Below are 26,784 nucleotides of genomic sequence, written 5' to 3' on the forward strand. Positions count from 1 at the left end.
CACTGGAGGTAAAAGAAAAGGATCAGATTCCACCTGGGTGATCCTTTCCACATCTCTGTTTTTTATCTAACTTCACTTGTCAGCTTGTGGGGGAGAAGTCAAAGAACTCCAAAAGAACCTCCTGCCTTGCCTTTTTTCCCCCCCGCTCCAAAAAAAAAAAGAAAAAACCCTTCTTCCCCCTTGCAGGCGCTGGACATATGGAGACACTTAACAGAAGCTCATCCACAGATTTTCTTCTTCTTTTCTGTTTCAGTAAATTCCCCTTTTTTTATGCTCCAGATGACAACGTATGGAAATCATCATTGGCAGATAAGGAGCAAGAGAAACGGAGATACGAGCAGCCGGGCTCTTCTGATGACAAAATGCCAAGCTCGCGTCGGACAGACGTGCCTAAAGGTAACGACGTGACTTTGTGTTTTTGATGGACCAACAGACACACTCGCACCTGTTTTCTTCTGGCCTTAAAACGCATCGACACCATAATCACGACCTGATGAATGAACCTCAGAGTAGTTGCAACTGCAAAGACCTGCTGAGCTCCAGACGGGCTCTTAAAACGCTTTTAATATGATGGAGACAAAGACTCTCTGTTGTTGAAAGGGATTGGGCTCCACTGAGAAGATAGTTTCATGGGCAGGTGGAGTTCATTCATACACCCCCGCACTCAACACTACAAGTAGGACTTAAAAGTCCTGCACTTGTTTGCCATTCCGTTTGTTAGTTCGCTGGTTGGGAGCGGACAGCTGCTGCCCATGTCACATTCTGGATGCCATGTGTGGTTCCGCATCTTGACTCAAACCACAACAATACATTTCTCGTATCAACACTCCTCTCAAATTCCACACTGAAACACAATGTTCTTCATTGATCTACTTGACCTTGACATAGGAAACCGCTCAGTATGCCCCGACATCACAGGGGGGGGGGGGGGGGGGGGGGAGTGTGTAAAGGCACATGGAAGTGATACACACACACAACACAATTGAATGAATTTGTCCTTGAAGATCCTTCCTTCCGCAATGTCGGAAGTGCATACTCCAGACAAATGGAGACCACACAACATGGTGTCAAACTCGAGGCCCGGGGGCCAGATATAGCCCGCCACATCAAATTGGATATAGCCCGCCACATCAAATTGTGCATCAACTTTGTGTCTTTACTAAAATTCCAAATTGTCTTCACTTGTAAAAGAAAAAAAAAAAATAGTGATATTGCTAGAATTTGTTTTACCATTTATATTTTAAAATAGTTGAACAGTTTTTACTACATACAGTCAGAATGGCCCGCAACAAAAAATAAGTTTGACACCCCTGTTAAGCATTTTGAGTGGAATATTTCATTCTGTGCATCCCTTCACTCACCCGTGGACCCCGCTTCCCTTGCTTTCCTGGCAATCCTGGAAGTCCTTGAAAGCCCTGGAAAGAATGATGTCAGATTAATTGTAAATCCCTCTTTATGACGTCCTCGTAAAATAATGCAACAGCAGGTCTTTTCTTGTCGGATTTTTAATGAATGTCACATCAGCTATGACCAGTTATTGAAATGCTGTTAAGGACCAGAAGGTAAAACTGCAGCTGGGTGAAATACTGGCAGGCCAGAAAATGTCTTATTAAGGGTGCAAGTGACCCTTACAAAGCCAATATTCCTCAAGCTAGTAAAGTCACTTGTGACATATAGAATTCGTGAGGCTACGCGCTTTAATGAAGGCCATTGGCCGGCTTTAAAACAATTTCATACATGGATTAGCAAGGCTCGCAAAGGTCAAAACTAATGAGGGATCTGAGGAACATGAGCTTGCTTGAGAAGTTAGCAGTGTTGGGTAGTTTTCCTTGTGGCTCCAGCAATAACAAGAACAAGCTTGTTCTCGGGAGAATACAGCAGGAAGTCGTGCTCAATGAAATACACTTAGCATAAAACCAGAAAGGTTTGTTGTGTTGTTTAAAAGAGGGATTTTATGGAAATTGTATTATTTCAACCAAAGCCCGCAGCATACGTGTGATTTGTCAAAAAGACTTCAGTAAATTTGGAAAACATGAATTGTGAATGACGACTTAAATTAAAATAGATAAATAATGGAAAATAATGAGAATTCTAATAAATAAATAAAAAAATATATAATAATAATAATAAAAAAATGAACTGAAAGGCCGGAGCCCATATTGGAACCCAAGACCTCAGAACTGTGAGGCAGACCACAACCACTAGTAGGCGATGCTGTTGTACGTAGTTACAAAGTCAGTTATCATCAATAAATGTCTTTGTTTTCGTCACTCACTGGGAGACATATTCGCTTGGTAATCTTATCGTGACATGATTGTGATTATAGATGATAGGATATCAGAATTACCAAAAATAAATCAAAGTGTAGCGGTACGACTTCGGTAGGACTGCTGGAAAAAAAACATGTGGAACAGTTGAAACTCAGCCTTGACATAATACATGTACATTATTTTCTTTATGTCAAATTTACAACTTGACACCGCGTCAAGAATTTTGCGGGACAAATTGTACAGTTGCCATGGGAATCTGTGTAAACGACATCAAATCAGACGTCAGCGAGTTACACAGTCATGCGAAGCATCGGGAAGATGACCTTCACCACCCAAGTGATTGGCAGCGACTTCGACTCTCATTTAAATAGTCTGAGTGGCTCGTAGAGCTGCGGTTTCCTTCACCGCCACAGAAGGAAAGATTTATTTCAAACCTTTTTTTTCGTGGGTCAAACATGTGCTAACGCACGGAAGGTCTCTTCGACAATGGAAAATGTGTGTAAGCATTTTGTGTTTTGCAGAAAGACAGTGAACAAGACTGCAATGAGTTTATTAATGTCAAAGGGAAACATGCTGACGCAGCTAAATGCTAACGCTGCAAAGCTAGGTCAGCAGCAAAGATATTCATATTTAATCTTTAATCTGAACTCCATATGCTAAGTAGCACTTTTTAATATCAAACCTTTGACTAAATAATATCCATTTAGTCTGTAGTCCAAAGCCAAAAGAGCACCGGAAACTAAATCCATGTTTTCAGTCTGCTAAAGCTAGCTAAAAATGAATTAAGGGTTGGTATGGATTTTTCAGTGGAACTTGTTAATTGTGCTTTTCTTCTAATATCGGGGTTTTGCCTAGCAGTCAGTCAGAAGAATGTGAGACTTCAGCACCGGCCACTGAGGTAATAGACTGTTTCTAAGACCGCCTATTTCTAGCATGGCTAGAATGCAGATTCGCCCTGGTTTGACAAGTTTTGATGTAAGAACAATAAGCTAAAGTCAGGGAAAGCGGACATTCTAATTTGTATTTATCAACACAGAGATTCCAGGTTTACAAAACCTAAAACCCTAGAGACATGTTTGATATCCACGTCAGCAGGAATGAAGCCACGAGCTCGGCCTTCTGTACAAATGAGAACCGAAATCGTATTAGGGATTAGCCCATATGCGTACGGCGGCCAAGAGTTATGAAATGGGATAATTAATCATAATCGTTGGTAAAATAAACACTATGCTGACAGAACTGTACCAGGAGCTATCGCACGCAAGTTGGAAAGAACCGACTTATCGTCTACACACTCACCGGAGGCCCTGGCTCTCCTTTAAGTCCAGGTGGTCCTGCCAAAAGTGAGACGAGGGTCGGTTCCAGGTCGAATGTTTGGAAGTCATCTCCGGCTGCAGGAGTGACAGGAATAACGGGCATGGTTTGGACATCCTGCACGATGCTTACTTGAGGATCATTTTTTGGAGCCACATCGGTGGCTAATTGCTGGAGAAAGTCGGATCTCAAGGAGGACGCCTGTGTGGATTCACTTGTGGTCTGAAGTTTAGTCTCCGATGGTCTTGTAGAGGTCGGTACGTCCGCCAATCCTTGGCCATCTTTTTGCTTTGCGTCGGCGGTGGTTTGCAAAGGTAATTCCCATGTCGGTGGTGTCGGACTGGTCCAGAGAGACGTGGTCGCAGTTTCTGTGCTTTTCCCCAACCCCGGAAGGTCCACTTGACTGCCGGCAACAGCGGGTTCAGGAGTCCAAGACATGGATGTGTCATTCCCAATTAGCAAATCATCTTTTGGGCCAAAAACGGATCCCTCGGTCGAGGAGGTAGTAGGTTCCGGGGATAACGCCAGCGCTGTTGTATGACTTGTGTTTGGATGGATGAAAATGAGAGGTAGCAGGGGTGCGAAGACAGGCCGATACGTGTCGGCCTCTCTGCAGTGTTTCTTAACGTAATCGCAATAGTGACGAGCCGCCTCGGCTGACGGGTAGATATCGAACTGGCAGACGGCGCCTTCAAAGGGCACCGCGTTGTGGTTCGTTTTCCCCAGGACAAAGGAGCCCTCCAGAGTAAGCCTTTCCTTCTTTTTGGATTGAAAATCTCCATGGAGGCTTTTGTTCCCGCAAGAGGTGTGCAGGGACACCCGCTGACCTCGGAATTCCAAGGCCAGAGTGTGCCACCGGCCGTCGTGAACGTCATAGTCCAACGCCACGGTGTTCCTGTGGCCCGCGTAAACAAGAAGGCGGCCCGGTGTGAACTGCACACCGAGTTGCACTTTCCCTCTCTTGGAAACAACGGCGAAAAGAAAGGCGCTGTTGATGCGGTGGACGGACAGACTGAGAATCAGGGAGAGATTGGCGCTGGTGAAGGAAGCCGGGATGACGCTACGCAAGGGCACCTGGATGCGTGCCCTCGGGGTGAGAATAACTCCAGACTTGAAGGGGATGATTCCATCCGGGACGGATGGAGCGCTCCAAGATGTTGACCCGCCTGACCTTTGCCCAGAGAGACCCAGCTGCTGCAGAATATCTACGTCTTCAAAACATACAGAGGAGAAGTCAGCAAGCAAGCGCCAGCATTACACTGGAACATCACAAGGGGGGGAACTTTTGTTTGTTTAGGTTGCGTGCACAGAATACGACATGATTCTGCAACTCCACAAAACATTTAGTTGTTCAGACTATGAAAGTTACATTTCCAGCATCTCCATGTTCAACTTAAGGAAGAATTTCAAATATCATTCAAATAAACACTGGGGTGGGGGGAATAATTGTATTTCTTTACCAAACCTAACGTCTAAACTGCCAGAAAATCTGATTTTCATTTCAAAACTGAGGCACCAGTCAGTACTGTATTCAAAGGTTTGACATTAAAAAAAAAAAAAAAATTGGAGAGTCTCCTCCGTAGAAGTGCAGCCTCTGGTGTGGCGCTGTCAAACAAAGGCGCTGTGTTTAGCTTCAAGAGGTCGGAAAATCATCCAGGGCCAATCAGCTCATCTTGGATACTGTACGCTAATCCGCTCAGTACGTGCGGTGGCGAAACTCCCGGCTTATATAAAGATCTCAAATATGCATGGGCTTTCTCTCCACAAAATGCAAGGGATAAGCTGCTTTAAAAAATAAATTCGGAGCTGAGCAGAGGAGAAATAAATGTCGGCCTGGGAGAAGGAGGAAGGGGGGAGGCGGGCTCGAGAATCAGCCCCACGTTAAAAATACATGAAGCTGAGAAGAAACATCTTCCCAACAAAGCACAGATTTTAATTGTTAATATTCGAATAAATGTGTTCTTTTATCTAATGATCCCTCATGTACTTTCACAGCTTTACTGAAGATGGAAGCAGACTGCCTCAGGCTTCCTTCCCACAAGCGACAAAAAACGTCTGCTCAAAGCAGCCAACTCCTAAATTTGACTTAAACCCATCCACCGTTTTCCATCGCCTTTGTCAAAAGAGATATTTTTAGCAAATACTCACTTTGGCCCAGTGTGAGGGAGCAGGTACAACAGAGGATAGTCCAAAGAATCAGGACTCTCCTAGGACACACACACACACACAAAAAAACCCACATTTGAATACAAAACATTCATCCATCTGCCCGACCGTGTTTCATACTGAAGTCATTTTTTATTTTTATCAACAGTTGCTATGTTGTTTAACGGAGGTGTTAATGGCAGTGCTGGCTTCACACAAATGATTTTTTCCATTCCCATAATGCGGTTGTGTGTGGCTTGCTAACGGCGCTTGTAATACAGGAAGTTTATTACGGTTGTGGTTTTTCCCAGAGAGCTGCTGTAAACCGGCGGTCAAACCACTCCACTGACATTACTCAGGACTCCCCCCCCCTCCTCCTCCTCCCCCCTCCTCCCTCCTCCTCTCTCTCTCTCTTAGATATTAAAACAAAAAAGATAAGTGGGTGTGCACTCGGCTCACACTGTATGTACAGTAGTGTACACTACTGATGAGTGCATACATATGATGCAACACTGCTTTTTTTTCTTCTTTCTATCTCTCCTCCCTTTTTGGGGGGGGCAACCAATAAACAGAAGATGATGCACTCGCGTGGGAGGAGAGACGAGGAGGGCTTGTCTCCTCCTCTCATACATCTTTTTTGAACACCGAATCACAGTTCAGCTGCCAAAAGGGGACGATGAAAACTTTTTTCCACTCCGCGTTTAAATCATACGAGTTAATCGAGGTGGCGCTGTGTTAATTAGGTTGGTTTTATCTCATGCGTGCAGAAATAAGATGCAAAAGTGAGACGGTGACTCACCCCCCGGCTCCTTTGAGTTCGGAGTGCGGGGCATTGTCCGGCTCCATAGCGGTTACTTCATTCTTTCTTGGGGGGCTTCACTCCTGTCCGGATGAGGAAGAGGCGCTCTTTCCATCCCGGGTTGCAACTCTTTTCCAAGTTCTTTTTTTATCCCCTCTCAAATAAGAAAGTGATTGAAGGTTACAAGTCAAACGCAGTGTGTCATTGTCTTCCACCTGCGCGCGTCTTCCCAAATCCTCGCGGCATTGCGCGCGTCTGTGTCTATGTGTGTTGTGAGCGTGCAGACTTCCCGAAAATGAAAGTTTCTTGCGTGAGTGAGGGGGAGAAGAGAAGGAGGGGTGTGCGTGGGGGGGGGGGGGGGATGCCTCCCTCTGTCGTGCTGTGGAGCAGCAGCAAGGACTTGAAGGTGTGTCCTCCTCCCTCCCTCCCTCCCTCCCAAGCTCTCGAGCTCTGTGTGCAGCCCCCTCCAACTCCTCCTGGGGGGCTCCTCTTGCATGCGTGAGTGGAGCTTTACAGGAAGGATTTAGGGGATGGTGACAATGAAAGAAGCCCCAACATACACAATCAAGTTAAAGAGAAGTTAAATATTAGTGTTTCAATGAAATAAGTCCTTTATGAGTGACTTTGGGCCGTTTCAACATGGCAGGATATTTTAAAAATGCACATGTTGGGTGTATAAATGAAATTCGAATTGTCCTGGGGCGAGATGAACTGTTGATGTAATAAAGGGGATTCCTAAATGTTATTTCAAGGGAGGGCAGCCAGTGTATAGCGAGTTGAGAAAATTCAAAGCAAAGTGGAGGAATGAAAAGTTGTTACTTATAAAAAAAAAACATTATTTATTTATTTTTTTAATATTTTTTTGGGGTGCATATTCCTTCCAATCAGCTAGTCATAGTTTGAAAACGGGACAGAAAGCGAGCTAAAGAGCCAAACGCATATTATTGCATTTGCCATATGTTATTTTAGCTTTCAGTGAACAATGTTAGCGGTTGAGTTTAAGAGCAATTGTGACCGCAGCTGTATTTTCTGTCCAAACCTTCTACATCCTGCAGTACAAAACCACAATTTCCCCAAAATGTCCATCTTGATACTTAAAACAAGACCTTGAAAATGGATTACCTTTGTGAATTTATATGAATGAGTCACTTGGCGAATCTAATTCAAGAGAACATTTATTTGTCGTGTGAAGAGACAATTCGGGTTTTAGTTGTAGGTATTTTGAGAACTATGATAACCTTCATTGTTAATCACAAAAAAAAGTATCTTAATTGCAGTAAAAATCTGTTGGGTGCTCTCTGGTGGGTGAAAGGACAAATGACAGAAGATACTAAAGGTGAGAGAGATTTTATGTACAAGCCACTTCGAAGGTAATCACCTCGGCAATCTTTTTCTCATGGCTCGGACACATCATTTGTAACCCCGACCGACCAGACAGACAAATACGTATATAAACACTCGCTTTGAGGTCAGGTCCACTTGTGTCCTATTCATCTTGCACCACCGTTTGAAAAGTGACATGACGAGGTGTCAACGTATGGACAGTCTATTTATGGCAACTTTCTTTCCAGAACACGTGTGTTCTCGCCGCAGTGACAGAGACGTGTTGCAGGCCCGCTCGTGTACTGTGAAATTCCTCCGCGTGGAGAAAGTCCTCGTTGACCTACGGTGACAGCCAGCGTCCGAGGGGAAACCCAACAGAGCGGCGATTCAGCTGCTTGCAACTGGATCCCGCCGAGGCCCGGCCCAGCCCCAACCCACCCCTCCCCTCGCCGTGCACCCATTGTGAAGGCGGACCGAGCCTGTCGCCTTCAAAAAACGCCTCCCATGACCCAAGAGAGATACTCGACGGGCCTGTGATGGACGAGGTACTGGAAAATAGTATTTTCATTTTGTGGCTTCCGAAGTGATTTTTTTTTTTCCTTACTTCATTGGAACACAATGACGGGTTGTGCATTTGGTAGCTGGAACTTATCCAACTTAACCCAGCAGCTGTAGAAATCAATACAATACAAAAAAAACGTATCGCTTACTTTCGCTTCGCATTCATTTGAATGTAAAAAAAAATAATAATAAATTGCTTTGACCTGCAAATATTTTCATATCAGAGCCAGTTAAGTTTATAAACCGAGGCTCTAGTCGCAAGTTGCAACAGTTCACGGTCATTTTAAAAAACAGTTCACAGAAGACTGACATCTGTTTTTGAAAAGTAGAAATGTGCAGAATATTAGCAACACTTCCCGACTGCTCATCCTTGATTTTTTTTTTATAGTTGTTTTACTGCAGCAGGATTGTGTTCGCGTAATCGGGCACACAAACGGGGGACCGTGCACCTGGAAAAAAAACATTCAAGGGGTCAGCGAGTTGGATGCCTTGCTCATGGTAAATGGCTTTCTGAGTTTTATATTTTTTCCATAGCATTATTTTTAGTCTGTTGGGCACTACTTTTGGCGAAACACTCAATTAGCCTCGCAGCTGCTCGGCATACATTGAAAAGTTATTCCTTCCTTCGACGTGGCTTGTCCTCAACTGCACAACACAAAAACAGGACTCATTTCGTCCCTATTTGACGAGCAGGTTCCAAAATGTACTTTGCATGTGTTTCCTGCCGTCAGTGTTAGAGGGGGGTTGTGGTCTCATGCGTATCATCTCGGTGGTCCTCGCCTTGACATCTCTTTCATGTTGGCCCACGGGGGCCAGCTTCCATCTAACCCAAGTGAAAAAACATTGACTGCAACCCAAAACTCTCCAGGGAAGAAAATCTAAACAGATATTCAATACGGATGCCATTGTTTTGTTTTCTCCCCACACGTCACACTAATTCATGATTCCATCCAAAAAGTAACGAGTTACTTTTCAAATCAAGTCACCAGAGTAACTCAGCTTGTTTTTCCACGGTAACTATGGCATTACTGGTGCTGAAGTTTTTTTCCACTTAGGTGGAGGTCTGCCCTTTTTTTCGTCCACGTCTGAAATTAAGAGAAGAAGAAGAATGTGTTCCGTTCGGCTGCTGATGGAAACTCTGGTGTTCTAAACACGCCGTCTTTTGTCTGTCTCGGGGCCTTGTGATTGCATGGCAGCCACGAAACAGCTGGCTCCAATCAGAGCGTGCCCCCCGGTGCTGTTTACTCATTCCATACGTACGTTACAACAGGAAATTGAACATCAGTCCACCATGACTTAATGTAATAGAGGGTTTTGCTTAAAAGCGCTGCTGCACCCAGATAGGACATTTGAGTTGCTTTGAATGGTTGATTAACTGTCGCTAATGACGTGCCGTTGTTGAGTCTGGTGAAGCGAGTCCAAGAAAAATGGCGTCTGCTATGTCAAAATGGAAATGTGACGTTAGTCTAATAGTGGATGATGGATTTATTTATGATAGCGATGTTTGATATCACTTTTTAGATGGATACTAGTACTCAATACTAAGTACCGATACCACTCGTATTTTCCCCCCAAAAAACTTCTTCTAATTTAGTTCCTGCTCGTAAAGTGGCCACAAGAGGCCAGCCGATTCAGGTGTTGCCCGATAGTACCGATACCGTGAAATAAGGCTGGTATCGGTACCGATACCAGGTATCAGTAGTCACCCATCCCGAATTCCTGATATAAAATGTAAAAATTTCTAACAGCATAGATTAAAAAAAAAACTTTTCGGGGTGAAATTCTCCATTTTGATGAAATTGTCAAACAAATTTGAAAACAAGCTGTAGAGCCGGCAGTCATACTTGGATGGCGTATTTCCCGAACGTCTGGAATGGCGATGAAGATATAACAGGCTGTGTTTGGTCATTAGCACTCTTTTTGGATTGGGTGTGAAGCTGCACACTAAAACCAACATTTGTTGCTCTGTTCGAGCCATCAGTCATCTGAGACTCAATTCTCACATTTCCTGCGCCGGGCCGGCCGGCCGGCCTGTGTGAGTCAGGCTTGTCATTTCTATCCACTATGAAAGTGGTAGTCACGATGTTTCTTTCTAATAAACGGGAAAGCATAGGTCATTATTGTCAAGCGTTCACACCCCCGTGGAGCGGCGGGGAGACGGAAACTGCTGCCAAGTCAGAAGCATTGTTGCGCTGACATTTGCACGGAGGATCAAACCGCTGATGAGTAATCCATATTGAAAAGCTCGCCGTGCTGCCAAATGTCAAACGGCAGCGGGGGCTATTGTTAGCCCAGCCAACTCTCAAGTATCCATTGGCCGTCGTCACAATGCCGCGTCACCTACTCTATGCGGCCGTGCGGCTTGCGCTCGACACGTCGGGGTTTATTATGACAACAATCCGGGATGGACCTTTACTGGCTGTTATATTATATTATATTATATCAATTATATGATATATGATATGATATTATGACAGCTAATCAAATGTCCTTTAATAACGTTAACGCTAGGACCCGTTTCAGATGGCATATCGTTTTTAATTCCACATCTGCACCAACCGAGGCCTTGCAGAGAACTGTTGTTAATGATGCAATCTAGTGAGGATCAAGAATATATGCCAATGGGTATATTGTCATGTTGCTTGTGTTTGTATGCCTGCTTATGTTCACTTTTCAATATGATAATAAGCACCCACAGGAGTCTAAAGACGGTATTCTGATTATTATTGCGCTTGTGCAAAATCCACCCATTTTCAACCATCTTGGGGGCGGTCATTTTGCCACTTGCCGTCGACCGAAAATGACATCACAGTTCCTCAGGGTTCTGGTTGTTCACACATATGATTCTTCTTGCCATCATCATGAAAATATATCATCTTAAATGAATCTTGCATCGTCAGCACAATGCGTTGACTTACGGTTGTGTTGGCGCGAGCGAATGACACACCGATCATTTTCTCAGTTTTAGCTTTTGTGCGTGCACGATGCTGGCTGCGTCTGTGCTCGTCTATAAATTGCCGGGGCATAGAAAAGCAGGATCTGTTATGTGGAGATCCCAAGGCAGTGCTACATCTCGCACATCTGGAAAGCCAAATTTCATACGGCGCCAAGCTTTTTCCACCCTCGCATTTGTTCCTGTTTACTGATCTAAATCTCACAATAAAGGCTTCAAATTGAACCTTTTGTTCCTTCAAAGCGCCGCACGCAGTTCATTCTAATTACACAGCGCTGAATACTTTTGCAGGCTTCGATGCATCTGTCGCACCGGACGACGTCTGGAAATGGACCCAACAGAAGGTACGCGTTTCCCACCTGGCCTTCCTCAAACACACCATGTCCATTTCTAAATGTTGCTGTTCTATTTGTGTTTGTTACCTGCCGACCGGGCCTCTGTCGACGTCCTCCGGCTCGGCCCTCTTTGGTGCTAATTTAAGTAGCGAGCCTGCGGGACCTTGTGAAGGTATGTTGGCGTGGGATTGCTTTCGAGGTCCAAAGAACCATATGTTCCTGTTGAGCTGCGTAGTCAGACTGAATGCTAGATCTCAAGGTTAATTTCTTTCATCAAAGGTAGCTTGATGTATTTTTCACGCGTGTGACGGAACAAATAAGATGCGGCAAGGCAGCCTACGAGGTCTCAAAGGTGAAACTCTCTGGCAAATCTGTAAATTCCTTTCCACACTGAAGGCCTTGTTTTTTTGGACCTGGAAAGCAAGCGAGCGGGATTTGTTTCCAGCCGGCTAAAGATTACACGAGTGGGCGGACAATGGGGGTCAGTGATCCTGATGTATTTATATGTAACAGAGACGGCGGGGCGCTATCAAAGGAGAATGTGAATTACAGCTCAGCCGTCGCTTTGTCGGGCACAAATGGACCCGTTGAGATTCTCGTAGATCAACGGCCAAACCAGGCGGTAAATGTCTGGCCGCATTGCGCTGAAGGCAAAATAAAAAGAAAAAAGTACTTTCAAAAGCCTAAGCAGCTGCGCGGAGTTTTAAATGAGGACAACTTGGACGGATGTTATCTTCAGGTGTGCCCGCTTTATTTATCCGTCATCCTCGGAGAACATCTTTATCGGTGCTCCACGGCGAAGAAAGATCAAATCTAAGGAGGATTGATTTCAGCAGACTTCACCGTCGAGACAAGGCGATAATCACCGGCTTGACAAGCTTTGATCACAAATCTTTTTCTCTCACAGTCGAGAGAACAATCAACGTCGACATTTTTTGTATTGTTCATCTCTAAATTGATCTCATTTTCCTTTCACCTCTTCTCGTATCCTCCGCATGAGCCCAGAGCTGATGTTGTTCTCGGCGAGACTCAGATGCCTCATGGGAACGTGGCCCCTGCAAAGTAAAGCCTCCATGAGGTCGTTTCCTCCCACGTCCGTGACGTCGTTGCCATCCAGATCCAGCATCTGCAGACGGGCGTTGGATTTCAACACGTCGGCCAGCAGCCTGACCCCGGGGTCGCCCAGGTTATTCTCATCTAGAATGATGTGAGTCAGCCAGTCGTTTCCTTTGAGACTGTCGAAAAGTTCTTTCCACGCCGCCAGATCCGGGCCGCCGGTTTGAGCGAGACCTAAATACTGCAGGTGCGAGTGCTGCCTCATGTAGGACGCCAGAACCTTCAGCCCCACCCCGCTCAGGTTGTTTCCCCCAATGTCCAGTTCCACAAGTGAAAACAAGAGGTTGGCGTTGGCGCCGGCGCCGGCGGCTCTCGATGTTTGCGCCTGTAGCTCGGCTATGCCGCTCAGGAGGGCCAGTGCGCCATCATCGCGTAGTCTGTTTCCAAACAAGCTCGAGAAGGGAAAAGAAATGGTGTGATCTTGTTGTTAGCAAGGAAATCGGTTTGGAATAAATTCCCACACCCTCCCGCAAATGTACGTTCTGGATTACAGCCATAAACGGGGCCTTTTTGGAGTCCCTGGTAATTGTTTGGCAGCTGGAGGTCACAAAATCGATTCTCAACATCAATCGGCAATTATTTTAACCATCGATTAATCGTATCCATTGTTTCACTTAAAACTGGGCCTTTCAACAGTTATCTGATTTCTATGTGTTTAGTATTTTTTAATCACAAATAAAACAAAACCAAATAAGCAACAATAATAAAACCCTTGAATGCAAAATAAATATTATCCGATTAATTGATGGAATAACAGATTCTCAAAATAAGGTTTAGGGTTCATAGCTTGGCTTTTTCACGTTTCCCCGTCTTTTCGGGTGTTAGCACTTACTGTAAACTTTTGACCTGAGGTTTCACCTTCAGGAGGTCCAGCAGAATGCCAGCCCCGTCCGGGCCAATGAGGTTGAGGTTAAGGTTGAGCAGAGCCACCTCGGACGAGCTGCTCTTCAGAGCGTCTGCTACCGTGAGCAGAAGCTGGTCCGTCAGGTCGGTGTTCCTGAGAACCAGCTGCTCCACCTCATCCGACGTGCTCAGCACTGTGATCATGGCTTCCAGCTATGGCAACAAACCAGGAGAAATTCACGGCAATATGTGAACGGTGTCATTTTTCAGAAGCGGGCTGCTGAGCTGTTTCATATCTTCATAAGGTCTTGGGGGAATTAGAAGCCAGCTCGAAAGATTTCACGATGCAGGTCATAGTTCCCTGGAGGCCAAGTTATGTCATCTGACTTCCAATCAATTAACCGCAGGGTGAAAAATCATTATCTTGCATTTGCAATTACATTTGGACATCTTTCAAATTTGTGAGAGAAATTTCTCATTCATTTTCCAGAAAGCAAAGAAAAAGCACATCAATTTATTTCCGAATGCTTAAGAAACCATTTGATAGGCAAAAACGATCAACGTTTCTTTTTTTTTTTTTTTTTTTTTTGCTCCAACTGTAAATGCTGCATAGACTCTAGTTTCTGGTCATTCATATTAATATACTGCCCCCTATTGATGCAAGAAATATCAAATCCTTGTGGCAGCACCAGCAGCAGTCATATTACTTTCTTTTTCATCATCCCCTGAGTTGAAAATTAGCAAACACACATATTTCATTTCCATCCATAATAAATAAGCCTTTTATTTTTCGAAGCACACCTGCGCTTGCAGGTCTCCATTTTGAAGCGGCTCTCCTTCACCCGTCTTCTCCTCTTCCCCCTCGCCATCCTCGCTTTTGTCGGGCTCCCCGTCTGCTGGTAAGATGGTGTCGCTCTCTTCGCTCTGCTCCACATCTGAGCTGGGCTCGGCGAGGCCCGACGCCAGTCTCTTCTGGAGCCGACGCCTCTGTAGCACTTTGCACAAACAATGGGTTATTGTTAGCGTTGGCGCTATTCAAAAGCACTAGAACGTGTCTCCAAATTGTCGCTAATGTCTTTGATTGTTCCATAGTGAACCTTCTCTCCCTATTATGTAAATCACGGTGGTGTCACGCTGCAGCTCTTTCCACTTGGCTGCAGTTTCCTCGCTCACTGTTTGCTTGGAAGAGGTTGTGCTTGCTTGGGCTCTTCTCCAGTTCGCTGCTCATCTGCACATATTGTTCATGGAAGTCTGTCTGTCCATCCCCACCTCTGCTTTTCCTATTTGACTCCCTCGCTTTCTCCCGTTTCTGCTTAGTCAGGACTTCCTCATCCTGTAAGCAGTCTTGGAAAACAAAACCAATCTTTGGTGTCTTATCCCCACGATGACAGTTAAATGCAAAAAGCGTATAACGGTTGGTCTCACCGAGTATATCGGCCGTCTTGTTGATGTTCTTCTTGTGAGTGCCATGTGACCCTTGACGCTGCAGGCCCTGTCTGGCAGATGACGCTCGGCCCTCGTTTTTGTGGGACAAGGTCGAGCCTCGGGAGCTCTCGCTTGTGGCCGTCTTGTCTTTGCTCGTGCTCTGATGAGTTTGACCCTTACGTCTTCTCTTGTTGGAGGTCTCTTTAATGGCCGTGGGGTCCCCGCTGTCTGCGGATCCACCGGCCTTGTCCTTGACGTGTCTTCTTGTCCCTCTTGCACATTTATTCTCCTTTTTGGTCGGGGTAAACAGAGGCGACGATGGACATGACGCCGCTGTGGCAACATCAGAGTCTTGGCAGGAACATAAAACGAAAATAATGAACGGCGGCGCATTTTGTTGTAGCTTTCGAGTATGAATGAATGATTGTGACGAATAAAAAAGAGCAGATGAAAAAGCTTCAGGAAGGAATGGGAGAAGTGGTTTATACCGGAGCGTCGCACGAGAGGGAGAACTAAGCTCTCCTTTGTGCTGTTGTTCAGTTGCTGGCAGGAGCTGTATTGGCTTCGAAGACTTGTGCATCTGAAAATTTTTTAAAAAATGTCATGCCCCACTCTTACACACTTGACAATGTATGATCTCGGCTGCGACGGTAACTTGCGTACGAAATTCCCACCTGTGACAAGGCATCCCACCGGCGAGCCAGGACAACCGGAAGCAGCTCTTCTTACCCTGCTGGAAGCCGGGCGAGTAGCGGTACTCGCAGCAGGAGCTGATTCGGGCCACCTTGATGCCGTTAACGTACAAGGAAGCGCTGAAGGGGAAGCCTCGGTGTCTTTCGGAAATGAAGTTGAACTGGTCTGGAAGTTGAAAATGAGTGTGGGCTCAGGAAGGTACCCTGAGGAATGCCGCGAGCAATTGATGTCTCTTGAAAATGACTTGTTTGAATTTTAAACGTCGAATCATTTGCATTGCCTCTATTCAGATCAACCTCGGTACCTCCTGGAGTCACCGAGCCCTTGAAGACGCAGATGTTCTCCCCGCCGTTGACTTGTTGGAGCACTTTAAGTTCATCTCGACTTGAACCCCGGTGGCCTTGTCCCAGATACGTCATGGTCACAGTGACGTTGGATTTCTTAGCCTCTCTCTGCGCACTGAGGTAGTTCTAAAAACACGACGCAAGTTCCATAAGTGGAAGCTTCGTTTTGCCTACTTGTTTGTTTTCGCCTACTTGTTTGTTGCAGTGACCTCCAGTCGTGTACGAGGTGACCGAAGAGAAGGATCCTCTTCTACTGTTGTTGAGATAAGGGCAGGACTGACTGAGATTTCCTCGGAGTGAGGCCTTCCTGGTGACGGCCGGCAGGTAAGCGTCATCTTTGCGAGAGCGCGCCGTGAGATCGTCCAGCTACGGGTAGACACAACAAATGGGGTTTTTGTCTGAGGAGTTGTTTGGAAGTCAACATAATGACTTGTTTGGATAAAGATGTTTATTGGGACAGTTGCTTGAGAGCAAATACGTTCTTTGGTGGGAAAAACTTTTTGCAATATAAATAACGTGCTAGAAATGAAAAGCTATGACATCTTCGACTCTCAGGGATCTTCAAAATGCCTAACGTGATCAATCTTTTCAATAATGCTAAAATAGCGCACACGCCAATAAAGTGTGACATCTCCATCGAGGAGGAGTTTTCCTTTTTGCTCTAAGCAAACTAGTTTTGGCAACTGGACCTGACTGAGCCTGGATGGGATGAACATGTCAAAATGAGTTTGGGGTTGTTGTTTTTGGTGCTGGCAGTATGTGAAGAACTTACTGAAGTATTTCTGCCTCCTGTGTGCATTGAAAAGAGATCCTGCAGGAGCATTTGGCTGTTCCGCCTGATTCTTCTCAGTGATTCCTTCTGGTATGTCTCCATTACAGCAGGCCAACTGAAAAAAGTGGACAGTTGATGAGTTGAAGGAGCTCAGGAGGAAAATATTTCCCGACAGTAACAGGCTAAAAGACTTTTGACGATGATACGTATCTCCAATTTATGATGACATCGTATTTGAGAGACTGCCTCTCACTCACACTAGATTACAATCAGAAAAATAAATACAGTCGAAGGAACAAGGTTAAAACGATCTTTGAGTTCTTCCAGTTTTGTTCTGGATCAGACATCAGCTCAAGATGTCAAATTTCTTTTCTTATGACCTGAAATCAAACACGACTTAACTGGTTTGTCATTATTTTGTCATTTCGAACTATTTGATCGATCATTCTCGTTCGATCACATTCAACATAATAATTCGAATGGCAGTATTACTTTTGAAGCGGGCTCATGAAAAGGAGGCACTGGAGCGAGATATCCTACCTGTTGTCTTGTCAGCTTGTGAGGTGATACTGTCGCTTCGCGAGTTTTCCAACAAGTGACACCTGAGAAGCTGTCACATCCTCAGGTGATCAACCATGACCTTTAACCTTGCGTGTAAATAATTAAAAGGCTCACAGCATCAAGCAACTCTGCACAGTGACTAAATCAATGAGATATTTTCTCCTTATCTTGATCAATTTTGATGTAACATGCTACATCATGATCATTCTGAGAGCTGCTTGGAATATTTCAACTATTTGCAGCTTTCGTGTAGCAAATAAAATAACCCAAATACTCTGCAACTCTGCGTTTTAGCACTAGAGGGTGCAAGAAGACCGAGCAGTTTTTCACACTAACTGTACCACAATAAAATCATTGAGGCAAACGGTAATACAGAGCTGGGATGGCACTACTATTAAATTAAGATGCTGTATCACAAAAGTCAAAACAGAATTGGTACTTAAATAATAGATCATAAATATAATCATATATAATGATAATATAATAAAATATAAAAAGATAATAAGAAATAATTAAATAAATCAATAATAAAAACAAATAAATACATAAATTAAATGGAAGCACCGGTCACATATATGACCTTCCATTCATTTCATGATGAAAGACATTTACTATGTATCAAAATATTAAAAACATATTGACAGTTGTGCTGGAAAATGTCAGTTGTGCAAATTAGCGATGCTTATTGCGCATTGATTTTTCACACTTAAGTTATTCATTACTGGCACGCACATATATACACATTTACGCTCAGACAGTCATAAAGTCCTGTCTATCAGGCGTCATATTTCATTATCGTCTCATTGGCTGACAGATGACTTTGACTTATGTTTAAAAACTAACGCTAATAGTAAAACTAATAAAAGTTCAAAGTAAGCAATTCAGAGAAAAATAGCACCTCAAGAAAAAAATAATAAAATAACTGTGATGAAAAATCCCAGCCTGATTGGCACTCACATCTATTTTTCTTCCACACACAGTCTGAGTGGATAATAAGCGACATTTTGTCATCAAGAGCACAAAAGCGTTGCTTTGTTAAAAAAAATCATTCAAATCATTCCCTGCTTTGTGTCGTTCTATATTCTGGTCTTTATGAAAGCGTTTCAAAATGAACTTCCACTCTCTCCGAGTCCAAAAATGACTTTATGACAAGTTAGGGTTGAAGATCACTTACGTTGGCGCCTTGCTTTTATTCTTATGAGATCCTATCGGGGACAGCTGCAGGAAGTTTAGCCTTTCAGGGGCCAACCGGCGTGACATCCAAAAACCCTCAACAGTCATCCTGACCATCACATGACCACCTACTGTCCGTAAGACGCATTATGTAACACTGACTTTCTTGAGCTAGACAAGAGGAAAGAGATTTTACGAACATCTCATACATTAACACACATATAAAAAGACCCGCCATTTTGAGAATGGCAGGTCTTCATTTTTGCTCCATGGCACTTCAAGGCCGACCTTTACTCTTTTAATGGATGGCTGCCATTTACGTCACACTCGGGCATAAAAAATAGTCAATGACAGTTGGCGTCAGTAATACAAAGAACATTGACATTTACCCGACAAAGTTTCACCTTCTTGAATACAATCTGTTGAAGGAGGCGCTGTGACCTCATCAATTTCAAAAACTACAATTGTCACAACAACAAAGCAGCGAGCTAGAAACGCTTAACTAGCATTTTGTGGAGTACAAATGAGTACGATTTTGGAACGTTTATAACGGTTAGATGGTTGTCGGCTTGATCAAGAGATGACATCATCCACCGCGATGACATGGTGAAGCATTTGCTGGGATAAAAACGGAGCATCCACCTGTTCATGTAAAATATCTATCAGCTACTTCACACCAGCTCCTGCCTGCGCATGATCAACAGCTCGCCTTGCCCTCCATGTGTGCTCTTAATTTATGCTCAAATCACCTGATATACAGTAACTGCTTATATTTTTCATTTGCTTTTTATTTATTTTATTTTATTTATTCATTTTCAAACCCTCCTTCAGTAAACCTTTTGACCCTGTGAAAATTAGGCCTGTTACAGTGGAATGCCTCCGGGCGAGTGCATAAAAGTCGCCCAGTTCATCAAATGAAAGCTTCCAGCCAAAGTGTTTTCCTGTTGATTGTTGGAGGGCAAATTTGGATCATCTCGGCGGGCCACCGGGGAAATCTCGGCCACTTCTCGTTGGATAATGAGAAGAATCCATCTTCTTTTTGCTCGGTGCGTTCGGGCTGGGGATTGTTTGCTTCTTTTCCATACACGGGCTGCTTCTGCATCATACGGAGGGTTGACTTAAAGCCAGCCACTTATTTAAATGCGGTGAGTCAGGAAATGAATCATTGTCAAACTTAAATGGCAGAGACCAAGGCGATGACGGACGTTAAGCAAACTCGGACATCAGACTAAATAAAAAGCTGAGAACGCTTTCAACCAAGATGGCATTCCAGCAGAATGCGTCAATACAACTGAAAGGTGAAGCAAGGCCACTTTGCACAATTTAGAAACACACATTATAAGATTTTTTTTTTTTTGACGCCTACTCTGACTCAGTTGTCAGCGCCGTCATTCAACCACTGACTGATGGTGAGATGCATCTCGAAAAGCTCGCCGAAACAGTCAGAGGATGGATTTAGCTTGATTTATTTGACATCACAGAGCCTTCAATGCATGTGTCAAGATTTTCATCAAGTGGGGAGGTTTATTTGCTGGAAAGTGAAAGACCTTGGAAGGGTGTGCGCCCCGCCCCGCCCCACCCCACAAGTAACTGATGCAGTCTTGTCTAAAAAAGAAAGCATGTCGAGAATTCCGACAGCGCGACAGTTGACAAATAAAATGTTCAGGAGGAGTCTTGGGTTTCAAACTGCACAGATGGGGGGTGGAGAGGGGGTCAGTTACATCACTAAGGAGGGTGACCAGTGTTTCTAGGGAGAGTAAGCTTGCTCCTTCAGTTTGCTGACTACAAAAGTGTTGACGCTGGCACTTTTTAAGGCAGATTACAGAAGGCCTAGCTGGAGGTAGAAACGCGGAGCGAGAAAAAAAATGGGAGTATACAATGAACAAGGGTAAGGAGCTCGACTTTGTGCACGTTTGTGATTGGTTGCCGTCATGTCAATAGAAGAAATAATTGAATGGTTTGGAAATGATTTGTTGTCCAATTAAAAGCATATACTGTAGCAACTCTTCTTTTTGTAAGCCGAAGTTCAGGAAACAAACCAAATAATAAATCAATAAATATGCTAATCGGTTTTCTGTGGACTGCGATAACCCGTTGAATTAAAATATTGTCGCTTGCAAAAAACTAATTGGACTTTTATCTTCTTGAATGATCATTTTGAGCCTCTTTTAACAATTTAATATTCAAAACAAGTCCCTCAACAATATGAATTTGAATACAAATCAATGCCCAGCAAGTCTACATAAATAGTTTACATAAATATCACGTCTTTTGAATTTCTCTTTGCAGGTCATCCATTGAGGAGCCCCAAAAGCAGCACATGGTATCCAAGGATGGCGAAGGCGGCGCCATCCCCCAAGATGTCGGCACTGGCATGATATTTATGGGTCAGTGTCTGCTCATCTGGTGGGACATCTTACGTAGGATAAGATTAAATCCACAGTGAACAGCCGTGGACGTATCGGAGGATGTTCAGCAGGTGGTGATGGCGCCAGCTGGTTGGTCTCCTTCCAGGGAGACATTCTGCTTCATCCTGATGAGGCGCCCGCCACGGTGACACATTCTGTCAGGCTACTCACTCACAGTAAAAACCAAGAGATACTTTGTATCTCAACTTGGTTACTCTGCTGTTAGCATTTTTTTGAGAACAGTGCTTTCCGATGAGGTCACCATGGCATCGGAAGAGTACTCACAACTTGCGACTTAAGTACAGATTAAATCAATAAATAAATGCATTTAAAGATAAATAAATTTGAAAATAAATAAATAGCCAAAACCTAAATAGCAAATGAGCTTTTTGGCGTTTTGTTTCCACAGTGGGCGGCTGGACCAAGGACGACCCATCCTGTCTGGTGGAGCAGTTCCGTCCTGAATTTAACGAGTGGAGGACGGCGGCTCGCTTGGTCAAGCAGAGGGGCGAGGTGGCCGTGGGCACCTTGGACAATAAGATGTACGCAGTGGGAGGGGAAGACAACCTCCGATGTTACAGTAACGTAGAGAGGTAAGCTGCTTTGTGCTGCTAAACATAGCACTGAACAGCAGAGGTCAGCATTAAAGCTGAATTTATTTGTGGCCTTGGACAACATGAGTCATGTGGGACTTTGTTTTTTTTACAAGGACACGCACACATGTAGACTCTATGCTTGGCTCTAAACACTCTCAAATAACTCGAAGCAGTTGGCTGCTCTCCAGTTCTCACAGAGAGACACTTCTTGACAAAATGAGCCATAACGATGAGCCAGACCCAGTTGGGGAAACATCCACTCCAGCCTGCCGTCGTCACCGTTACCTGAGAGGAGAGTAGGCATTCCCTGAAGTGCTGTTGTGGGATTTTCAAAGGCTTACATGCATCCCTTTCAACCAAACAGCCAATTTAATTGAAGTCTAACGAGAAAGACGCTTAAGTGCGCAACATTTTACGGAGACAATGCCAACTATGGGGCGAAATGTAAATGACTCGTCAGTCAGGCTGATAATAAATGAGGCATCGGGTTGGATCCCAGAGGTCGCTATTAAGGCTACAAGGTTACTAGAAATAGTACTCAGTGAGCCAAGAAGGCCAAACTGAAATAAATATTGTCAGCCATGCAAATTTGTCATGTAACGGAGAGTCATAATGTTTATGACTAAATGTTTTGCATTCTATGCAGTGCTATTTTTGAAGCCATTTTTTCCATAATGTCACTTTGGCTCGCTCAACACATCGTCATCGTCATTTCTTTGTTTGCCATTCAAACAGCCAAGCGAACCTGACAAGCATGTGTCAATTCTTTCATTGGTCACCATTGATTGTGTGCCAAGAATTCTGCCTAGCAACAAGTGTCTGCACATAAAATATCAGTTGTGACATGACTGCGTATTTGTTTGTTACTACATTAATGTTTGAAGACTAATTAGAGCGGAGCTGTCTGTTTTGCCTCAACACTTGACCCCCCCCCCTTCCCGGTAGGTACGACCCAGACACAGACAGCTGGAGTGCGGATGTAGCACCCTTGAGCAGCCCCCGCAGTGGAGTGTGCGTGGTGGCCATGGACGGATACTTGTACGCCATTGGAGGACACGACGGCATTGCAGCCGTGAATACCGTGGAGAGGTAATGCGGCAACATTTCGATACCAACCTTCAGTGTGCTGCTGAACGCTGTTATACTGATATTCTCTGTGGGTGCAGGGAATGTTCTTTCTGACGTCCCTCAAAAGCATCTTATGTAACAGAGTTGAAGACAATAAAAAAAAAAATCGCTCATATTCTGCGTAGGTGTTAAATAGGTGTTGTTCTTCTTTGGTTGCTGCAGGTACGATCCACAGATGAACGCTTGGAGCAAGCAGGCGCCCATGCTGACAAGACGGGCCAGAGCTGTGGCTGCCGTGCTGGGCGATCACTTGTATGTGATTGGAGGCAATGATGGAGTCCTGGCACTCAATTCAGGTATTGTTCAAGAATATTTCATATTTCTGGGTGAGGAGGCAGTGCCCCAGCAGCCCCCCCTTCTAACTCCGCCAGTGTGCGCAGGCTCCCATGTCCTTAAAATATTCGCCTTTAAATCACTGGCTGCTTTAATTGCTTGTAATGAGCAAAATGCAAAGAATCCAAGTACAAATTTGGCCGTGATTCCAGGCAGAAAAAGAATGTTTTTCACTGACTCGGCTTATTCTCGGCTTTTTTTTAATTAACCAATGCGCATTTGTTGTTAGTATCTCTTTATTAGCGTCATAAAAGCAGATGCTATTTTGCAGTATTGGCTGGAGCTTAGCAGCAAAAATAATAATTAAACAAAACAAGCAACCCAATTGTACCTGCTGAAAAGTTAGACAATTTAGAATTTGACCAACCAGGCGGGACAAAAGGTTCAACCAATCATTTTGAATGACACAACCTTGAGAATGCTGCACTTATTTGGCTCTTTTATTGTTTATGGGAAAAAAAATGGTGCTCTCATGGGCATCTTTTTACAATTGTATGACTGCTAATGAGATGATAAAATACTTAAAACAAAACAATAAAGGTTTAAAGCTTGACCCCTGCTGTTATTTCCTATGGGAAAATTGCTTCATATTAACAAAAAAAATTCCCGGAACATCATATGTTTAACGTCACAGTTTCCACTGCACAGGAGTGGAAAATGCACACCATATTTTTTCAAGCAATGACAAAACCCCAAAACATGAATTTGGACTTTTATTGTGTAATTTAATACTTGACGTCTGCTTACTTTGACGTCAAGCAGACGTGACCTCACACACACTCGCGTGGTCTCTCTCACACACACATGCACGCACGCACACACACACACGGACTGGCCTTATCAAAGAAAAACAACAGTTATGTCACGCTGCCACCCATTTTGACTATTTCCGTCTCTGAGAAGCGCATGCCCGTGAAATTCCCACAAGCTATTTCGGTCAAGTTCAAGGTCTGCATTTTTCTTTTCAACACACAACAATAATTTGGGCGCATTTAAAAATAAAGATATAACTGGTCTTACGGTGTCATTGTACTAAGAGTACGTAAATGTTTCACAGTGGAGAAATACAGCCTCGAAGACGGCACCTGGTCCATATGCGCCCACATGTCCACTCCCAGAGAGAATGCGGGCTGCGCCGTGTACCTGGGACACATCTACGTGGCCGGGGGCAGGGACGACCTCGGCTTGTGTCTGTGCTCGGCGGAGCGCCTCCACCCGGACACCAGCAGGTGGACTCCTGTCAAACGCATGAGAAGCAAGAGAGACAACGTGAGCGGATGCACTCGGTCGGGCCTTTGGAAATGTCGACGGTGACATTTTCCGTAACGGCTGACATTGTGAATGGTTTTGTTTTCAGGTGTCTCTCGTGGTGTTCAGAGGTGCTTTGCTGGCCGCAGGGGGCTCCGACGGCGTTGCAGATTTGAAAACAATCGAAGTTTACAATAGTGAAAGCAACGCTTGGAGGTAAGAGGAGAATCGGTACGGTCCTCCCGGTTTAATTACAGCGCTGTTGTTGAGTGAGTTTTATAATTAGCAATATTGCCCGCTAATTCCATGCTTGGCTCTATTTGGTTAATTTGTTTTTCATTGCTTTCACGGGGAGAGGGGTGGGTATTGTAAAAATGGTTCAAATGAAAAGATAGGATTGTTTCATATAAATAAACAAAAATGTTGATACCACGAGTTGTAAACGATAACCTAATAAAACAAGAAACAAAATTAGGCAGCTGAACTGTGATTTTTAATCATGATTTTCTTTAGAAGAAGAAGAAATATAAGAAATATTTATATCTGTAAAATTTTGAAAATACCACTTCACAGCAATAATACATAAAGAGAGGCTTTGCTGTGACCAATAGTTTTAATATCTTGCTTGTAGATTTCGGATTGTGTATTCCAACCTATAACAGACGAGCTAGTGCTACCACAGGTGAGTCATGACAGGTCCACGAAAAAGTTCCCAGATCCGTTAATCAAACGCTCCCACAGCAACGCAACTAACTTCGGCGCTACTTCCGATGACATTCAAATCAAAACGTCGAGACAGCGCGACTTTATGATTCATGCGAGGCTCCTACGTAAGCCTTGAGGCGTCCTCCTGCATCTGACTGCGGCGCCCGCCGTCTGACCGTTTCCCTTTCGCTTGTCTGTTTTTAGACACTTTGGAAGTATGAAGAGCAAGCATCCAGGAGGCAGAGCGGCCGTGCTGTACTGAGCCCCCGACAATGGCGCGGCGTTATTACATGAGCGGGACAGAAGTGATGGAGACAAAGATAGGCTAATAGATGCCAGTGGCAGGCTTGAGGACATGCTGTGATAAGCTTCAATCCCTGGCAGCATAATGACTGAATAATTGAACAGTTTGCTCAAAAATGAGTTGCATTAGTAAACCGCTGGTGGAAAACAAGTCCACGCATTGAATGGAAGCACATTAGAGGCTACAAGGTTACATCACTGCTATTTTTATGTCCTCTTCTTCCATCGAAAAATGGATCTTTTAGAGGTGGTCTATACATGCATGGACAATAAGAGGGGGTGACTAAGTGTTGTGCGGAATATGTAAAGTGCAGCGGAAGCTCTTGGGTATTTTCAAGCCAGGGAATAATGGAAGAGAGTGGTGTTTACAAAGATGTTAACAACAGGTAATATTAAGATGAGGAAAAAAAAAAAAAGAGCACGTTTACATTGTACTAGCTTACGAACCATGTCCATCCCGCCACTGAAAGCTGATTCGATACGTAGCTCGATACGTGGAGTGTGATACGATTCAAGAAGGGATTACGATTCCATTCGATTCAGTGGTACGGCTCAGTTGATTTGAGTTTCTTGTTGTCATTTTACGTACATACGAATGAACTTGTCAGCACTCTCAATGCGGTATTCAAAGATGCATCTCGTCAATAAAAGACCATTTGATATGTGATGTAGCTCAACATAATTTGGAATTTTTTCAATTTGGAATTGAAAAAAATTGAAAATTCAAACATAAAGTGGGACGATTGGATTGCTCAATTCCAACCCCTTCTCCTCATTAGAGTCGCTGTATAAAATATGTACCTAAAAAGTTAAATATGAATGAACTGTATTTAAGCAGCGATGTAGTTTTGCTCACCACTAGGGGGAGCCCCCGCACGACACTTTGAGAATCAGCCTTTACTAGTCCCACAGCAATGTTCTTGCCATAATAAACAGAAAGTAAATTATAGTAGTAGCATAAAAACATTTTTTAAAAATCTTGCACGATGTTCGCTAACCTCACTGAACCTCGGTTCAGCAAGCGTTAGGAATCTTTTAGATTTTCATTATGCCTCGCAATCTTCTTTAAAGTGTGATGAGTTTACCTGTAAATATGAGTGATGAATGATGTTTTAATGTATTCATTGCAGAATATTTTTAAGCATTCATATTGTTTTATGACGGTGACAACCGGACCCTGAATCGATTCTTCATATTTTTATGATGTCCTATGAGGAAGGGAAGCAAAGGAGACAAATTCCTGATACAGATTGTGTTCCACTGCGACACCATTTCAGTGGAAGCAAAGACTGGAGTAAAAAGGTGTTTGCAAAGTGAGATGAGATTTTGAGAAGCTGCAAGAAGTGCAGAGAGAATGTTATAAAAGTGAAATATTGTAGCAATATACTGCAAATAAAATAGTGTTCCTTCCAAGCACACTGCATTGTGTGTGTGTG

General features: G+C 44.0%; 4 protein-coding genes across 9 annotated transcripts in view; 2 read left to right on the plus strand and 2 right to left on the minus strand.

Annotated features, from left to right (window-relative positions):
- LOC148397317 (uncharacterized) overlaps positions 1-6,848 on the minus strand; it is a 33,122-nt gene extending 26,274 nt beyond the window's left edge. Inside the window, exons 1-4 of the mRNA XM_088375843.1 lie at positions 6,529-6,848; positions 5,733-5,791; positions 3,570-4,795; positions 1,362-1,415 (exon numbers count right to left, since the gene is read on the minus strand). Of these exons, the coding sequence (XP_088231969.1) occupies positions 1,362-1,415; positions 3,570-4,795; positions 5,733-5,791; positions 6,529-6,575 (1,386 nt within the window). The 5' untranslated portion in view covers positions 6,576-6,848. The remainder of the gene's footprint in view (positions 1-1,361; positions 1,416-3,569; positions 4,796-5,732; positions 5,792-6,528) is intronic.
- The window catches only part of LOC148397316 (uncharacterized), a 37,689-nt gene extending 29,181 nt beyond the window's left edge, over positions 1-8,508 (plus strand). The window contains exons 16-17 of the transcript XR_015858563.1: positions 280-396; positions 8,100-8,508. The gene's annotated coding sequence lies outside the window, so the exon portion shown is untranslated. The remainder of the gene's footprint in view (positions 1-279; positions 397-8,099) is intronic.
- A 3,941-nt stretch (positions 8,509-12,449) lies between these two features.
- Positions 12,450-18,848, minus strand: LOC148397318 (uncharacterized). 2 transcript variants are annotated; one of them, XM_088375871.1, is made up of 12 exons: positions 18,629-18,848; positions 17,434-17,503; positions 16,894-17,008; positions 16,314-16,487; positions 16,082-16,247; positions 15,759-15,942; positions 15,573-15,664; positions 15,085-15,435; positions 14,833-15,003; positions 14,461-14,654; positions 13,649-13,872; positions 12,450-13,208 (listed from the first exon to the last, which is right to left on the minus strand). In XM_088375871.1, the coding sequence occupies exons 3-12, from the start codon at positions 16,993-16,995 to the stop codon at positions 12,662-12,664; spliced, it is 2,205 nt and encodes a 734-aa protein (XP_088231997.1). In that variant the 5' UTR covers positions 16,996-17,008; positions 17,434-17,503; positions 18,629-18,848; the 3' UTR covers positions 12,450-12,661. The 2 variants fall into 2 exon arrangements, with proteins under 2 accessions (XP_088231997.1, XP_088231998.1); XM_088375872.1 differs by having other exon boundaries at positions 17,434-18,848.
- LOC148397319 (uncharacterized) lies at positions 16,212-26,762 on the plus strand. 5 transcript variants are annotated; one of them, XM_088375876.1, is made up of 9 exons: positions 16,212-16,241; positions 16,327-16,445; positions 20,917-21,014; positions 21,445-21,628; positions 22,577-22,720; positions 22,922-23,055; positions 24,150-24,361; positions 24,450-24,556; positions 25,250-26,762. In XM_088375876.1, exons 3-9 carry the CDS (start codon positions 20,948-20,950, stop codon positions 25,305-25,307), a joined length of 906 nt encoding a protein of 301 aa, XP_088232002.1. In that variant the 5' UTR covers positions 16,212-16,241; positions 16,327-16,445; positions 20,917-20,947; the 3' UTR covers positions 25,308-26,762. The 5 variants fall into 5 exon arrangements, with proteins under 5 accessions (XP_088232002.1, XP_088232003.1, XP_088232001.1 ...); XM_088375877.1 differs by lacking the exons at positions 16,212-16,241; positions 16,327-16,445 and adding exons at positions 18,524-18,764; positions 19,486-19,673 and having other exon boundaries at positions 24,150-24,378; XM_088375875.1 differs by lacking the exons at positions 16,212-16,241; positions 16,327-16,445 and adding an exon at positions 18,533-18,764.
- Positions 26,763-26,784: the final 22 nt, after the last annotated feature.

This window comes from Syngnathus floridae, chromosome 5, assembly GCF_059516105.1.
Source record: "Syngnathus floridae isolate MCC-2025c chromosome 5, RoL_Sflo_1.0, whole genome shotgun sequence".
Lineage (NCBI taxonomy): Eukaryota > Metazoa > Chordata > Actinopteri > Syngnathiformes > Syngnathidae > Syngnathus > Syngnathus floridae.

Bases quoted from the DNA above. Each gene is read 5' to 3' on its own strand.
- LOC148397319 (XM_088375873.1), top strand. From the start codon at position 19,645: ATGAGAAGAATCCATCTTCTTTTTGCTCG. The intron at 19,674-20,916 runs GTGCGTTCGGGC...TTCTCTTTGCAG, and splicing joins ATCCATCTTCTTTTTGCTCG to GTCATCCATTGAGGAGCCCC. The intron at 24,362-24,449 runs GTGAGCGGATGC...TTTTGTTTTCAG, and splicing joins TGAGAAGCAAGAGAGACAAC to GTGTCTCTCGTGGTGTTCAG.
- LOC148397318 (XM_088375871.1), bottom strand. From the start codon at position 16,995: ATGGAGACATACCAGAAGGAATCACTGAGAAGAATCAGGCGGAACAGC. The intron at 13,873-14,460 runs GTGTGCTTCGAA...TTGTTGCCATAG, and splicing joins ATGGAGACCTGCAAGCGCAG to CTGGAAGCCATGATCACAGT. The intron at 13,209-13,648 runs GTAAGTGCTAAC...TCCCTTCTCGAG, and splicing joins CCTCAGGTCAAAAGTTTACA to CTTGTTTGGAAACAGACTAC.